General features: G+C 40.2%; 1 protein-coding gene across 1 annotated transcript; it reads right to left on the bottom strand.

The window, feature by feature from the left end:
* Positions 1-4,592: 4,592 nt before the first annotated feature.
* LOC114560944 (cytochrome P450 2J2) lies at positions 4,593-12,039 on the bottom strand. Its single transcript, XM_028586572.1, has 9 exons — positions 11,857-12,039; positions 11,155-11,317; positions 6,562-6,715; positions 6,311-6,467; positions 6,047-6,223; positions 5,440-5,581; positions 5,142-5,329; positions 4,902-5,043; positions 4,593-4,768 (listed from the first exon to the last, which is right to left on the bottom strand). The coding sequence occupies exons 1-9, from the start codon at positions 12,037-12,039 to the stop codon at positions 4,593-4,595; spliced, it is 1,482 nt and encodes a 493-aa protein (XP_028442373.1).
* Positions 12,040-16,412: the final 4,373 nt, after the last annotated feature.

Here is a 16,412-nt window from a genome sequence, read left to right on the forward strand (position 1 = left end):
ACTTAGAAGTGGGTCTTTAACAAAACTGAGGTCAACATAACAATACTACCAAAGGGAAGAACATTTTACTTACTACAATTACCAAGACCCAAATTAAACCCCACAACCAACCATAAGAAATTACTAAAGAAACAAACATATGGGCTGAAATATGTGCCACCAGAAACTGAATTTGAATCATTAATATTTGAATTTGAATTGTTAACTTGAATAATTGCATTGAAAAACTGAATTGAATCACATAATTTGAAACTGTATTGTTTAATTTGAATCATTGCATTGAAAAACTGAATCTGAATAGTATAATTTGAAATTGAATGTATTCAATTAGAACTGAAGTCCAATCAAATTTGATCCTCACTGAAAATTCCACTCTCTATATATCTTCACATTCAGTTCTCACAATTCAGATTCAAATTACTGTGACAGACATCCGGGTAGTTGGAGGATGAAGGAAAAGCAATCGAGCGCAGATCGATAGGTAGAGTTCAGTGGCGCAGGATTAGCACTAAAGATGCCAGACTGTTGTGCTGTTTATGGATGTTTGAACGAAAGAAATGAAAAAAACAAACAGCAAGGGATAACAGTTCACAGGTGAGAATGTGTTTTATGATACATATGCCGCCTTGGACCTGCAATCTGAGATCCGGCGGCAGCGTCTCTTCCCCCGGGCAGGAACACCACTTCCCTGTGCCGATTACCACAAAGACAGAGTGGTAATTGGCAGGATCTTCCACGTAGTCCAGGACGACCTGTACGTAGATTTCTGCTGGAAGTTCCACTGCGTTTGCCGGCGGACGGAGAGACGCTAAATGTGGGAAGCAGAGTCCGTCTGCGGCTGCAGGATCTGGAGCTCCCTGCCCGCTTCCTGGGAGCCAAAACCGACACCACGCAGCTGAAGGACAAGGCCGTACTGCTGGGCCCGCTGGAGGGAAGAGAAGCCCGGGAGAACTAGAACCAGGACTCAGCGGAGTGGAAGTCACAGCCTGCTGAAGTTTAAATCACAGGTTTCCTAAAGGGAGTCTGGCGGGACTCGGACCACGAGACATGACTTTAAGTCTCATTAAATAAATAACTATATGCTATATATAATAAATAGTGGAGGGGTGAGCCTGGACATTTCAGTCTGTTTAAACCTCACTTTAAAGCAGAACCTCTTAGTTCAGAAGGGTGAAGTTTCTGTTTGGACACAGATCTGTGAACTGATTATAATAAATATTCTTTGTATTAACACATTAATTAGTCTCTTTGTTTTGTTTGTTACTGCACATGATAATAAAGCTACACTATTAAATCACAAACAAAACTAACTTTAATATTTATTAGGGCTGTCAATCGATTAAAAAAAATTAACTAATTAATTGCACAATTTGCTGTAATTAATCGCAATTAATCACTTTTTTAAATTGAGACTGAAGCTTATAATAATGGATATTTAAATGCTAAATCACTTAACTTTGCAAATATGAAGAAAAAACCAAACAAGGAAAGGTTCTGCTAAATTCAGAATGTTTAATATCTTTCAGAACAACAGCAGCAACAATTTGGCTTAGTCCTGCTGAAGGCTGCTGAAACGGCTAGAAACTGTCTGACTTGAGAGCAGATTTTTGTCACCGTCCCCGACTGCTGTCGCCTGCTCTCGTCTACTTAACAGGCGAGGCGCAGTTCATCTTCAACGAGCCGAGAGTTCAGTCGGCGGCAGGGCAGTCGGGACTCACCCGGAAATGGTGAGCGGAATGAGGTGACTAGTCTCTCAAAATCTGACAAAAATCTTCTAAACTGATCTTTGTTGAGCTGAAATGAAGACAGATTCAGCAACTTCACGGCCTATTTCTCGCTTAAAATGTTTTCAGAAACATGTTTCAGTGAACTATTTTAGTACAATATGAGATCGTATTCTGAACGGCCGCCATGACAGTCTGGCTTTGGATTTCCGGAGAAAACAAACCCATGTGACGCGTTCGTCCAATCAGCTGCCGGTTTCCATTACTGGGCAACAATACAAAGTAGCGCCGCCTGCTGTTATGTAGACGTATTAAGTTTCTCAGCCGCCACATGAAGTAAACAAACACAGCTGCGTTAATTTTGTTAATTTTTTTTAACGAGTTAAATATTACAAAATTAGCGCAAAAATTAACATGTTAATTTTGACAGCCCTAATATTTATATAAACGCTCTAAGGAAGGAGACAAACTATCAGATATTAGAATTGATTAAAAATAGACTCAAATAATAATTTACTATTTTGCGTTTTAATGTGGAAACATCTTACATCTTACACCACATTGTATTGCAGGCTTGCTGATGTACAAAGTACAACCAATACAATTAAAATGTTTAAATTAATTAACATGTATATTCAAATGGATAGTCACACCATTTTGCATGCAGTAGCTTAGGCTAGGCTAAGGTAAGTAGCGATAGTTCATTTTAAGTATAATTAAGTGGAAGAAGAAGAATGTGACTAATAAACCTAGGCCTACTAACACCAGGCATTACATTGTGAACATTGTTTTTTTTTAATCATTACTTTAGCCTAATTGGGTGGGGAGAAAGCTATGCCATAATCAGAACTAGTATCTATATAGGCTATGTTTAGGCCAAAGTAACAAATGTGTCCAAAAAGTTACACAAGTTGGACTACAGTTACAAAATGCAACATGTGTGATGCGCGGAGTCTCCTCCTCTCGCACACATCACACCGGGGCTGCGGGCTGTATTGTGGAGATTAAGTGCAACATGGAGCTTGAGGATGTAAAGAAAAAAGAAAAACAGGAGAATTACCTTTGAGCAAGTTTGGAGGAAAGTCGGAGGTATGGAACCATTTTAAACAAGTTGTGGGAAGTGACAACATATGTGTTGGCTTTGTCGAGTGCATTAAGTGTGGCCGCTGTTCGCCTATGACAGCAAATAAAATGGAGAAGTAGATGATGAACAGACAGATGAAGCAGGCTCGCCATGGCAGAAAAGATGATAGTCAGCCTTCAACGTCCTCTTTTGTTACTTCTCCAAGCATAGGTTACCCCTGAGGGCGAGGCAAGCCCTCCCAGAGAAATAGCCTACGTTGAGTTTTTTTTTACGTTTCTTCATTCAGATCCATTTGCGATCCGTTGCATTCTGAATAAACAAACAGCGCAGTTTAGCTACATGCTTCGCTCTTGTTGCATTATTCATTAAGATAATTTTAAACAGATTTCTGCAGTTCAAACAACTATGAATTGTAGTTGAGAACGTCAGTTATGACGGCCCGTGGATTAAAAAAGTGTCGGGTTGAAATCGGGCTCGGGCTCATAATTCCAGTTAATGTGTCGGGCCAGACTGGGCTCGGACACAACGTGCACGGGCTCGGGCTGGGTCGGGCTTGGGTCGATCTAAGCTCTAATCTGCGCTCCTTCATCCTCCAAATACCCGGATGTCTGTCACAGTAATTTGAATCTGAATTGTGAGAACTGAATGTGAAGATATATAGAGAGTTGAATTTTCAGTGAGGATCAAATTTGATTGGACTTGAATAAATTCAGTTTCAAATTATACTATTCAGATTCAGTTTTTCAATGCAGTGATTCAAATTAAACAATACAATTTCAAATTATGTGATTCAAATTCAGTTTTTCAATGCAATTATTCAAGTTTAGCAATTCAAATTCAAATATAAATGATTCAAATTCAGTTTATGTGTTGGCACATATTTCAGCCCATACAAACACTACCCAAAACCCAATATTAATCTAACCCAAACAAATTATCCACATGCTGCTGTGTTGTTAAGTATTTTGTAGTTCAGAGTCCCTCTGCCCACTGCCAATAGTTGGTTCTTTCCACTTCCTGTGGTGGAGTATTAAGGACAGTTTCAAACTCTAGCTCTCCCTTTGGCAGATGGCTCAGCAGCAGCAGCATGTGGAGAAACCAAAGACAGGTATAAATCACTAACAATTCCAATCAAATGAATACTAGTATTAACCAAAATGTGTGCATTCAGATTGGAAATGTTAGCATAATTTGTGAAAGAAAATGTGTTTGTGGTTATTTGTAAAAATCAAACCCATTACCCCACTTTAAATGCTGGCGGTGGATAGGGCCGTCACAGTGTCTCTGTCCCCAGCACATTTCAAACCAAACTGACGCCCATGGACAGGACAAATGACAGCCTTATCATTCCTAATGACCTTATTAATTCTTATTAAAGCTCCAGCCCACCTTCAAACTGAGCAGAGGTCTAATCAGCCAGAATAACTGGAATCACCTGTGTGGGTGTTTGGAGGCTTTAATGACCATGTCATCAAGTTATCTGAGTCCACTAAATAAAAGCTTGTCAGGCCAGTGATAGATCAATATTGTATCAGTACTGCTACTACAATATAAGTATATTGTAGAACTGTAGATGTTTTTTTGGTTTGTTTAACCTCTGACCTGGATGACTGCGAATCTCTTCTTTATTTTTTATATAAATTTTTTTTGGTGGCAAGTGTTTATATTTTATGCAAAATACTTCTCAGTTGCGAGTCAGATATGTAATCTTGGATATTGTTGTCTAAGAGGTATTTGATGCTTTGTGCTACTGTAATGCTGGGATCACAAAAGGTGGGAGGAAATCAGCGAGGCATAGCTAGCACCCTGAACTCCTTTGGGGAATGGGTCAAGCCCATTACACCTTCCAAGCTGGGCATTTCTCCAGGAACAGGAGAGATGGTGAAGCGTTGAAAGAGAGATGTAAAAAAAAGAAACAGCTCCATTCTGGCCACGTGCTCCCCTAAACACACACGTTTACCTGTGGGGAAACGGTTGACAGCAGCTTTAGGTTATTAGTCTACATCTATACTCTCATGAATTACTGTATGTTGGTGGCAGCAATTCCTGTCAGCTAAATTGTATCACTGAAAGAGGAGGAGTATTGAGCAAACCTGCTGAAAACGGTAAGAAGGCATCTCTTTTGCGGAACCGGCCCTCTGAATCCAAGAAATGCTCCGGATTGAAGATATCTGGGGTCGCCCACTCATTCTTATCAAACAGCACAGATGCAAGGATTGTAAATACAGCTGTGCCCTGGAAAAATAGGCATAAGGGGTTGATATCAGCTGTGTATAAATCATTTACAAATTACAGCTTGTCAAAGCTGGGTGAGTCTGGTAAATAGTCCTTACTTTGGGTATTAAGTATCCTCCAAGTGTAGCATCTTTACTGCCCGTTTTGGGGAACCCCAGAGGAACACTAGTTCCAATCCTTTGAATCTCATGGATGACGGCGTCAGTGTAAGGCAAGTTGGGTCTGTCGGCCGTGGTGGGCTGACGAGACTGTCCGATTACTCTGTCTATCTCTGCCTGGACTTTTTCTGAGTTAGGAAGCAGATTCATTAGACATTGTACACTTGAAATAGCACACAACCATCTATAATCTTTATGAGAATATTAATGTGCCCATTGTGATTAATAAATTACTAACCCTGTATTTCTGGGTAGTGCATCATGTATACGAGGGCCCAGCGTAAAGTGGTGGAAGAAGTATCTGTACCAGCCTCCAGCATTTCGAGGATGCCTACGAGCATGGATTCAATGTTGAAGCCAGCATGGGGATCCTCTTTTTTCTATCAATGACATCATACATGCTGTGGATTGTGCATTTCATCCTCCATCACTTACATAGGAATAGCATTAGAAAAAGATCTGTCCATGGCTTGTATAAACATAAGGAAAGATTACAGCAAGCAAAAACCAAGTTATTTTAATTTATTTTTTTAGTATTTTTACTGTACAGGGTGAATTTGTTTTAACCATTTAATATAAATTCAGGCTTAAAGTTCTGCATAATAAAGGGCATTCTACTTTGAATGACAGGTTAGCTGCCATAACAGGAGGCGAGTGTAGATTGTAGGCTTCATTCAGCCGGGTGACGTCACGGAGAATACTGCGTCCATATTTTATGCAGCAATGCCAAAAACTTGTTCATATATGGGAACCTGCCGATTGTTCCAAGACAAATGTGAACAATTGTAAAGCTATCCTTTGCCAGGATTCCGGTGAGCTTTACTAACAATGTGGAAATATCTTACCTTCTTCATTTCTGACAGGTATGCATCAATATAATCACGAGGGTCATCAGGGTTCCACTCCTCCAGGTGCTTCTCTACTTCCTTTTTCAGGAAAATCATGATCTCCTTATAGTTGGCATGTACAGTCTGGTGAGGTCCAGGCAGGTACTTCATTAAGACCGGGAAGGCATCATACAGCTGTCAATAGGACAAACTCAGATCAGCTATAGACCAACAGCACAGTTTGTTGTATGATCATGGTAGTTGAGTAAGATCAGGAATTACCAGAGTTTGAGCAGAGCCAGAGAGCACAAAGATCTCGTTGTCCAACTCTAGAAACTTCCGAAAGCTTTGATCACTGTATTCAAAGCGATGTCCGAAGAGCACAGACGAGATGATGTTACTCACTCCATTTGTTATGATGTAGTGGGGGTTGAATGGTCTTCCTGGAAATACCGTAAGTTAAATTCAATTCAAGTAATGATATCACATTAGGATGTAAAATCAGTCAAGTGAAATAACAGATGAATCTCTACTTGCCTTGTTCCTCTTTAAAGGCTTCACAGAGGAAGTTGTTTTCCTCTTGAATGTATTTTTCCAGTGACCTCTGGCCCTCTCCAAAGTAACGCAGATGAGTTATGGCAAACTTCCTCTGCTTCTTCCACAGGTAACCATTGCTCAAAAGTAAACCTGTGGGAATGTAATATAAAATTCTTAACAAAGCAAACACGCAGTGTTAAAAGTTGATCATTTCTGAGCACATACATTGATAATAACATTGTTTTTTGTTCTCTTGCACTATGTTGATTGTGAAACTTTATATGTTGTCTTCTTCTCTTGGCCAGGTCGCCGTTATAAATGAGAACCTGTTCTCAATGGCCTACCTGGTTAAAACAAGGTCAAATAAAAAAACAAACAGCAAAAGACATTTTCTGTACCATGCTCTCAACATAGAAAAAAAAATTAATAAAACGGACATTGAACTGTTTGTCGTGGTCCGAAGATGAGTAAAAAAGAAAATGCCAATTGTTGTAAGCAGTGGCGGTTTTTGGCACGGGCGAACTGGGCAGTTGCCCGGGGCGGCATTTTTTCATGTCACATGGGGGGCGGAACGAGAACTTACAAAAAAAAAACTGTGTGGGGAATTGGCAAATCTGCGGCCCCCTTGCAGCTGCAGGCACCCTGCTTGCACCCCCTACTTTCACAATGAAATGGACTAGTCCGTAACGGTGCGGGCGGGAAAGATAAACACACGGTGACAGGAGAACTGAGAAGTACACAGAGACGGAGAAAGACGAGTCTAAACCTTTTTTTTATGTCAATGGGTCTAAACGCGAAAATGAAACAAAGTTACCCAAGCGGCTCAAATAAAAGAAAAAAGCGAAAAGACATGTTTTCGACAGTAGCAGAACCTTCCTCAGCTCCTGCGGCTGATGATAGTGGTGGTTGTTGTTGGTGTCGGCAGCAGTGGCAGTGAGGACGAGACTCAGGAGGAGAGGGACAGAGATGAGGGAGTAAGAGTAGAACCTGCGGTAAGCAGAACTCCCCTTAAAACACTTTGCCCCTTGATAAAACTGAGCCAAAAACTGAGTGGTGGACAAACTGTTGATGGTAACACTACAATAAAAGACGTAGGCATGCTTTACTTAATGATTGCATTAGTTGCTTGTTTTATGATTCATGAGGAGTATACCGTTTTATTGTATTAATAAATGGCACTTTTTTTAAGTATTTAATATTTAATATAGTCAACTCTCACTGATTATTGCTTACTCATTACATGGCATTAGTTTTAAGGAGTAGGAGTTGCTATACATATTCAGGGGAAAGCAAAGGACGGGTGGTTTTTGTGATCTTATGTGGTGGGCCGGTCTGGGCCAAAATGCCAAGTGCGATTTTTGGTCCCAGTCCGTCCCTGTCAGTCACTGTGGCTCAAGCAGAGTAACCTGAGTCCGCCATCTGTCTATCACCACCTTACCCATCTCAAAACCAACGCTGATTGGCCCGGTCATTTGGCTAACGGCTCCAAATTTTCTCTATCTCAAGATGCCAGACTGATCTGCGAGTGGAAAACTGGAGCTCGCGAGATCAGGACGATCTCACGAGGCTACAAGCTGAGACAAGAGAGCTTTTCCAAACTAAAGTTGATCAAGTCATACCTGAGGTCACCATGTCCCAAGGATCACTGGCCTTGCCGTCATCAATATCAATAACTCAATAGGGGAGCAGATTTCATACAATGACATCATTGATGATTTTGCATCAAGGAAGGCCAGAAATGTCAGGTTTTAGTTTTAGTTTTAGTTTGAGTTTTCTGTTCTTAGCTAGAGAGAGAGAGAGAGAGAGACGGTGTTGTCTTATGTCGTATGAGCGCTGAACAGCACATATCTGCGTTCATCAACCACCAGAACTGGACTGTTTTGTGTGTGTGTGTGTGTATGCGCAGAGAGAGAAAGAGAGAGAGAGAGAGAGAGAGAGAGAGAGAGAGAGAGAGAGAGAGAGAGAGATGGTGTTGTCTCGTGTCGTATGAGGGGTCCAAACCTGACGTGGTAGGCCTACTACTAACTCACAGATTTACCTGACAGAGAACATTGCAGTTTCAGAATGTAATCATAAAATATCACAATGAAAATGTGGAGTTATCAGACATTAGCCTCATGGACTCATGGCAGTGCGCTACCCACCTGACAGCACATTCCTGCGATCATCAACCACCAGAACCTGTGTGTGTGTGTGTGTGTGTGTGTGTGTGTGTGGCGTGCGCGCAGAGAGAGAGAGAGAGAGAGAGAGAGAGAGAGACGTGTAACATGTTTCCCTGTTTATGTGCTTTAACAATACTGTATGTCATGTAGGTCATGCTAATAAAGCCTCTTTGAATTTGAGAGAGAGAGACGGTGTAGAGTGAGTCACGACACAAATAGGTCCTCAGTCAGTGTTTGCATGCAGTGTGAGAGGGGGAGTGGCCAGCGGCTAGTGCGGCAAAAGCCAATGTCTGCTTCTTTTACCTATATATTTAATTATATATTTTGCGTTTCTTATCCAAACAACGTCAAACTTGGCACTGCACTTACTCGTGCCCGTAGCAAGACACCTGTCAAGTTTGAAATCCATCGGACTAACGGTTCAAGAGATATGCGCTTAACACACATACACACATCCACACACACACACACACACACACACACACACACACACACACACACACACACACACACAGACAGACAGACAGACAGACAGACAGACATTCCTGCAATATATAGATAGATATTATTCTTAATATTTTATATTATTGTTGCTCTCTGTTCTTGTTAAATTGTTTCTGATTGTTGGGCGTAGAACCGGCCCTGGTTGTAAGTTGTTAGTTGACAACACACGTCAGTGGGGCCGTGAAGTGTGTTGCAGACTACTTTGCCAGGAGAAGAGTGAGTGTCAACTTCCGAGACAAATTAGCTAGATAGCTTGTCCTTCTCTGGAGTGGCGGGGAGGCGGAGGGACCCCATTGCTGTCGGTTGCTGTTTAGCTAGCTATAGCTAACTAGTGGACAGCTGGCTAGCCAATCTTTAGCCATGCTTTAATAATACACTAGTTAAAGCGCCCATATTATGCTCATTTTCATAACTGTATTTTAAGGTTGTACCAGAATAGGTTTACATGGTTTAATTTTCAAAAAACACCATATTTTTGTTGTACTGCAGCTCTCTCTCACTGCTGCAGATCTTCTTTTCACCTGGTTTCTGTTTTAGCTACAGAGTGAGACCTCTTTCATCTTCTTCTTCTGTACTATCTTTGATTGCACTCGCACATGCGCAGTAGCCATTGACATATATACAATGGACCAATAGACCCCGTTGCTCTGGACAGAGACCAGTGAAGGCTATTAGAAGCACTTTTCCGGTGATCACTTGCTTTACTGCGCAGCCTCAAACTGACAGAGACAACGTAAATGTGACGTGAGCAACGTGTCTGAAAGTTGTAAGTCTTCTGGTAGCTGTGACCAGAGAAATCTCCATCATTTCCAATCTTACAGAGACGGAGAGTGTAGGTATATGTAAGGAGATAACATAAGCACAGGCTAATTATTGATCACTAACATGCTAGTTAACATTAGTAATTAAACCTAAACAGCTAATGTAAGTCGAAACTGCCTGCAAGCTTCTCCTGTACTGTACGGTAATTCCTCTACTGTGCGACAGTAGGCCACTTGGTTATGACACAATCGTTAGCTTATTTTTACAAAAACGTCTGCTACGGAGCTATAACGTGAGGTACAAGGTAATGGAGCCTTTTATACATTGTCGTGTTTCTTTATAAATAAACAATGGACAAATAGAGTCTTTAAACGCTTCAGATGTAAAGTTATTCGCAGTCAAGTGATGTAAAAAAAAATGGCGGTCAGTGTAATGCTAACAAGAGGTGATCGCTTTGTAGCAACAAAATGGCACCATCGGAGGTTCGCGTTCTGAAGCGAAGCTTACCCCCTTGGCAGTAGCTCAGATGTAGAGCATGTCAGCTAGCTAACTCTAGAGACAGTAAAACTCCAACTTTGGTCAGTTACAAGGCAGGATTAGCTGGGAGACTTCTAAATGAGGGTGCACATGTAAGTAGTTCTTTTGTAGATTATGGTGAACTTGTGTGTGTTGTAGCAGTGCTTTGCTATTGAGAACGACGTAGCATGCTAGCGTTAGCATGCTAACGCTAACGCTACGAGCTAACGGTTGTGGTTAGCCAGCTCATTTGGGACATTTGATTTTGAACAGCTCACTAGGAGACTGAAGGCAGGACACATTCAGAAACCGTATCTCACTCAAAACAGCATGGATGGATTTTTTTCAAAGTTTGTATGTGTGTGGAAGCACCAGAGACACAAAAGAACACCCCAAATCCCAGAAAAAGTGTTTTTTTTATAATATGGGCACTTTAAAGTAATTTACTCTGGCTCTCCATCCTTTGTACTACACTGCTTCTTTTGGTTGTCTGCAAAACATACAGTGACAACTCTTTTGCAATATACATACATGTAAAAATATATCATGACCCTCAAGCTATCATGATTTGAATGGGAATGTCCATTCTACTCTCTTTCTATTTCTATGGCTTCTATTTCTCACTCATTTGTTACGTATACTCACCAAGCCCCTTGCAGACAACATGGAAGAGAGGGACAATGGGTCTATCAGGAAAGCTGTCTAGCTGGTTAACAAGAGCCTCTTTGACCATCTTGTATCCTGAAACAAACACCATCCTTTCACTGCCTTTCCTCAGGCTGAACACTGGACCGTACTCCTGAGAAAGCTGCATTTCAAAACAAATAAGAGTGAATGTTTCACAAAGACTTTTGTATTCCTTCTATATATGAATTATATATTGAATTGAAATTAAGGCGTTTTTTTTCTTTCAGGTGAAATGCTTAAAAAGAGTAGACAATTTCAACAACACTTCATGGAAAATAACTATAACTTTAACAGCCCTCTGCAACCACTGCAAAAGGTTGGACTTGCGTGCATATATAATACTGTTAATTTAATCGTGTGCCCACTGTTCCTGTGTTGATGCAGTTTGTGTGTGTGTGTGTTAAGGGGAGACACCCCAGGCAAAACCAGAATTTTTCAATTTTTAGCTTTTGGGCTATTTAGCTTCTGAAGCATGTCTTCTCTTGGACTAAAACAACATCCAAAATACACACTAGGTGTTTATTCTGTTTAAATCTAAGAACAATCCATGCAGCCGCCACGCAGCTGACACGCAACAGAAATGCGACACACACACACACCACGCAGGCAGTGTGTAACCGGCCTAAGTAATCTAAAATAAAGCGGTACGGGTTACCTCACCTTTTCCAATGTTTTGAAATCAACTCCTGTGAAGACATTTCCAAGAAAAGGCACAGCCCAAGGTCCAGGTGGAAAGCTGTGTGGCCTCCAGTTTCTGACTACATCTGTCAGGAGTAACACTACAAAGCTCAACAACAGACAACCAGTAAAGTCCATATATTCAAAAAGTGCATGAAAAATCATGATTAGTATATTTCAAAAGGCCCTCTGTAAAATTAATGTTCTCCTGCAAAGAGGATGATGTGTGTGTGTCTCATGTTATCTGAGTGAGGACTGGAGGTGGCTGGGGGAAAATGCTAGCCTGGATGCCAGCCGAACTTAGCCCCGCCCACAACATTCGAGGTTGGGAAGTACGGTCTGGACTTGATCCGTTGAGGAGCAATTATGCTTGAACAAGATCTGTTCGGACCAATCAAATTGTCGGACAGATGATCAACAGTAACAGAATCAACCACGTCACCAAAGAGCGCTTGGGTTGAATTTGTTTACAACAGATGGCTGCCGCCGGAGAATTGAGATGCGATTCCACCACTGCGTCTGTTACAGAAGATATCAACAGCGCATTCATTTTAAAATCCTCAACCGTCCTAGTATAATAATAGTATAAAGTATACTTCTAGGAGTAGTTTTAAATTACTATATTTTTTACTTTTACTTGAGTAGATTTGTGAAGAAGAAACTGCACTCTTACTCCGCTACATTAGGCTACAATGAACTTGTTACTTTTCTTTTTACCTCTTTGGTATTCTACACATCATTGTTTTCATCACCCCCACGTGCGCCTCGTTTTAATGTTTTATTTTGAAAGAGAGAGACACTTCTGCTAAAGGTTCTACCACGTGACTGTGTTTCACCAACCAAACGTAGTTGTGCAGTCTCGTCACGTGACCATACTCATACTGATCTCAACGGCGGAACGGGTTAGCTACCTTACAGTTGTAGCAAAACAAAAATGTCAGAATCAACCATCAGCAATGCAGACCCAGATGAGGAGGACCACCCCTGGCCTCATATTGAAAGCATGTTTACCTTAGTAAAAGTGTGAAACAGCAGCTACATTACCCTGTTCTAGTTCTGCCTGCAGAGCCTGGTAAACAAGTAGAAAGGTTTGGACATTTGTGTTACTTGTGCTTATTTAGTTTTTATTTCTTATTATTTAATTTTTTAAGTACTTGAATTTACCTGGATTATTTTAATATAAGCTATTTTGTAATTAATTAAGTTTAATTAATTGTATTACTTGTTATTTACTTGTATCAAAGGGTGCAGCAGTAAAATAATTCCGTTTTTTAAAATCAGTAATAAAGATATAAGTGGCATTTCACTTCCACCTCATGATTTTACTTATTTACTTACTTAACTGTACTTGTAAGGACCTGACCAACATAATGCTTTTCCTGGCTCCTAACCCTCACCTTAACTATCAAAATATAATCAACTAATTAACTATAACTATTTAATATGAAGCTACCCAGTATAGGGCTGTGCAATTAATTGAATTTCAATTTCGATTTCGATTTTGGCTCCCAACGATCACCAAAATAGGATAATCGAGAAAAAACAATTATTTTGCCATGTTCTGTTTTGCAAGAACACTTAGCCCCTTAACGCCGACTGTTGCTAATTTGCATCAAACCCCTTTCATTCTGACTGCAGGCGAGATAGCGTGTGTATTCCCCCCAATGCCGGTTTGTTTACATGCGATACATACCTAGGAACCTTTTGCATGCACTGGTTTCTCGTAAGACCTGTCGGAGTGGGAGATACATCCGGTTCACGTAAGCGAAATTAACCCTAACCCTACCCCTAACCCACCTAATCCTACCCCTAAACCTAACCCTACCCCTAACCCTAAAGAAACTACTGTCAATGTTAGGGAGTAGGAGACTGTTTTCTTTCTTGCCGTTGTCAAGATACATGTATTTGTCATTTACAGTTTAGAAGTTCTAACAACTTTGTGACATGAATGAAATCTACTATGTGTTTTATTAATTTTACCATTTTGTAAAGAATTTTACCATAATGCCTGTTGTCGCTAATTTGCATCATACCTAAATTTATATCTATTCCATATGCTATAGACAAATTAACAATCTCAACTTAATTTAGCATCAGCTTGGAGCCAGAAACACACATAATATTTTGTTTATATAATTGTGAATAAATTCAGGCGTCAAGGGGTTAAAATGTGGTCTTGTGTTCTGAATGACGCGCATGCGCACATCCGCATGCGCACATCCACCCCTCCCAAAGCGAGCCAGTCAGGGAGGCAAGTCGTGTGCATATCATCCACTGGGATTTGAAAACTCAGCGCGAGTAAAGATGGCAGCAGCGTTTGGTGAGCAAAAAAAGGCAAAACCAACTCCGTTGTCTGTGAACAGCTAACGCTAGCTAAACCTGCGGTCCCTCTGCCTTTGCCCCCCGCCGTAGTTGTATTCCCCCGACACGCTGTATTCACTTACTGTTTAAACTTTTCCAGCTTAGTGGGGGTGCATAGGCATACTGCTCAAAACCAACATACTAACAAAAACATAGTAATGTTCCCTCAGCATTTAGTGTTGTTGTTAAACTGTATGTAAATGAGCAGGGACGTTAAATCACCTGTTTCACGTAACGTTACTCTAAGGTACCGTCTATGTGCTGGATTTTTCCTAAGGTTAGCTAGCAAATAAGCCCACTGAAGGCGACATTATTGTTGATATTTTGGCCCAATGTTTAGTAATGACAGTAGTAGTGGTCATAAGTGAGTGAACATGTGATGTGAGATGCACATTGTGTTATGTCTGTGGAACTGTTCATTAGCTGTGTAACGTTATGTGTGATATCTGTAAAGCTGAACCGACTTACAGTAGTAAAACAGATTTTATTCTGATCCAAAGACTCTTTCTGTGAGATAAAGGACACTAACAAATTATACCCTGGACACTATCCATTATATCCAAATGTTATGAGTATATCAGTTAATGAGTAATCGTGTTAAATAATCGTGATTTCAATATTGACCAAAATAATTGTGATTATTATTTTTTCCATAATCGAGCAGCCCTAAGTAGTTACAAAAAGTTTAATTAGCCCCACCTTTACTTGCTCAAAGATTAAAATAATATGTACATATATATGCATCTATAGTTAAAATCCACTGTTGTGAATTCCTCACGCTACGGAGACTGTGTAGGTTACAGTGTGTACGTTAGTTACTTTAATTACATTAATTACGTAAGAAATCCCAGAGATCGTGTCGTGTTTCTTTTCATTACGGTTGCCCGTTCAGAAGTCAGAGACAATGTAAGTTTGTACTCTTTCTATTTAGCTATTGTTGCAGCAGATTAAGCTATTCCTTAATTGTTTCAGTCTGCAATGAGTACTGAATGTTAACCGTTTGACCCTGTGATGTGAAGCTGCTAGTTTATCTGTATCTTGCTAGCTTGCTAACTTTCCTGTAGCTACATCACACGTTACTAGCTAGTGTGTGATACATTTTTTGGGGGCTTTAATCGTTACTGTGCTGGAGAGGATGTTCATTTTATTTGCACAGTGTAATAATTGTACATTTTATTTCAGTATTTGTTAATATTTTTTTATTTTTAATATATTTAATATTTGTTAATTCCTTTGGCTACAGCCTTAGGCTAAACATTTGACATAATATACCGTAAATGATATGATATTCAAACTTTTGACTGCTTTCTTTAATAACTAAATAACACAGTACTTGTACTTTTACTACTATATTTTAAAATAAACTACTTGCAATACTTAAGTACAAAAAAGTTTGAATACTTTAGTACTTCTACTTAAGTGTTGTGCTTAAAGAGCACTTCTACTTCTACTCAAGTCACTTTTTTGATAGAGCACTTGTACTTTTACTCAAGTATGGGTCTCTAGTACTTATATATTACATCTGGGTAAATATCCCTAACAGCACATAGGCGTCCACACCTCTGAGTCATTGGTTTACTGTCATCTGTCAGTGTAAGAAGCTGGTCTAACAATATCCCTAAGTGTTGCTCCTCCAATAGGCCTCAGGCAAAACTGTAACTACAGTCTGCACACACTGTGGACATACAGCACTTTGTCCAAATGCTAACATGCTGCTGGCAAAACGGTTAGCCACACATTCAAAACAGAATGGATTTCAGTCTGGTGCATATCAAACAGTGCTTCTTATTGCAATTTTAGCTGAAAGCCTAAGCAGGTTCCTTGTTTTAGACTTCTTAGTGAACACATACTCAGTCTAGCTCAGAAAGCCTTTTTGTAATGACCATGTAACTCAATCCACCATTGGTTTACTGTTATCTGTAAGTGTAAGAAGCTGTTCTAACAATGTCCCTAAATGTTGCTCCTCCAAGATGCCTCAGGCAAAACTGTAGCTACAGTCTGCACACACTGTGGACATACAGCACTTTGTCCAAATGCTAACACGCTGCTGGCAAAACGGTTAGCCACCACGGTATGCTTCCTCTTGGTAATATTATTAGGAAACACTCAATTAACTTTCACTGTTATGCGGATGACACCCAATTATAATTGTCAATCAAACCAGACGAAACCAGTCA

The sequence above is a fragment of the Perca flavescens genome, chromosome 9 (genome assembly GCF_004354835.1).
Source record: "Perca flavescens isolate YP-PL-M2 chromosome 9, PFLA_1.0, whole genome shotgun sequence".
Lineage (NCBI taxonomy): Eukaryota > Metazoa > Chordata > Actinopteri > Perciformes > Percidae > Perca > Perca flavescens.

Bases quoted from the DNA above. Each gene is read 5' to 3' on its own strand.
- LOC114560944 (XM_028586572.1), bottom strand. From the start codon at position 12,039: ATGATTTTTCATGCACTTTTTGAATATATGGACTTTACTGGTTGTCTG. The intron at 6,224-6,310 runs GTAATTCCTGAT...TCCTATTGACAG, and splicing joins CTGGCTCTGCTCAAACTCTG to CTGTATGATGCCTTCCCGGT. The intron at 5,582-6,046 runs GTAAGATATTTC...TGTCATTGATAG, and splicing joins ACCTGTCAGAAATGAAGAAG to AAAAAAGAGGATCCCCATGC.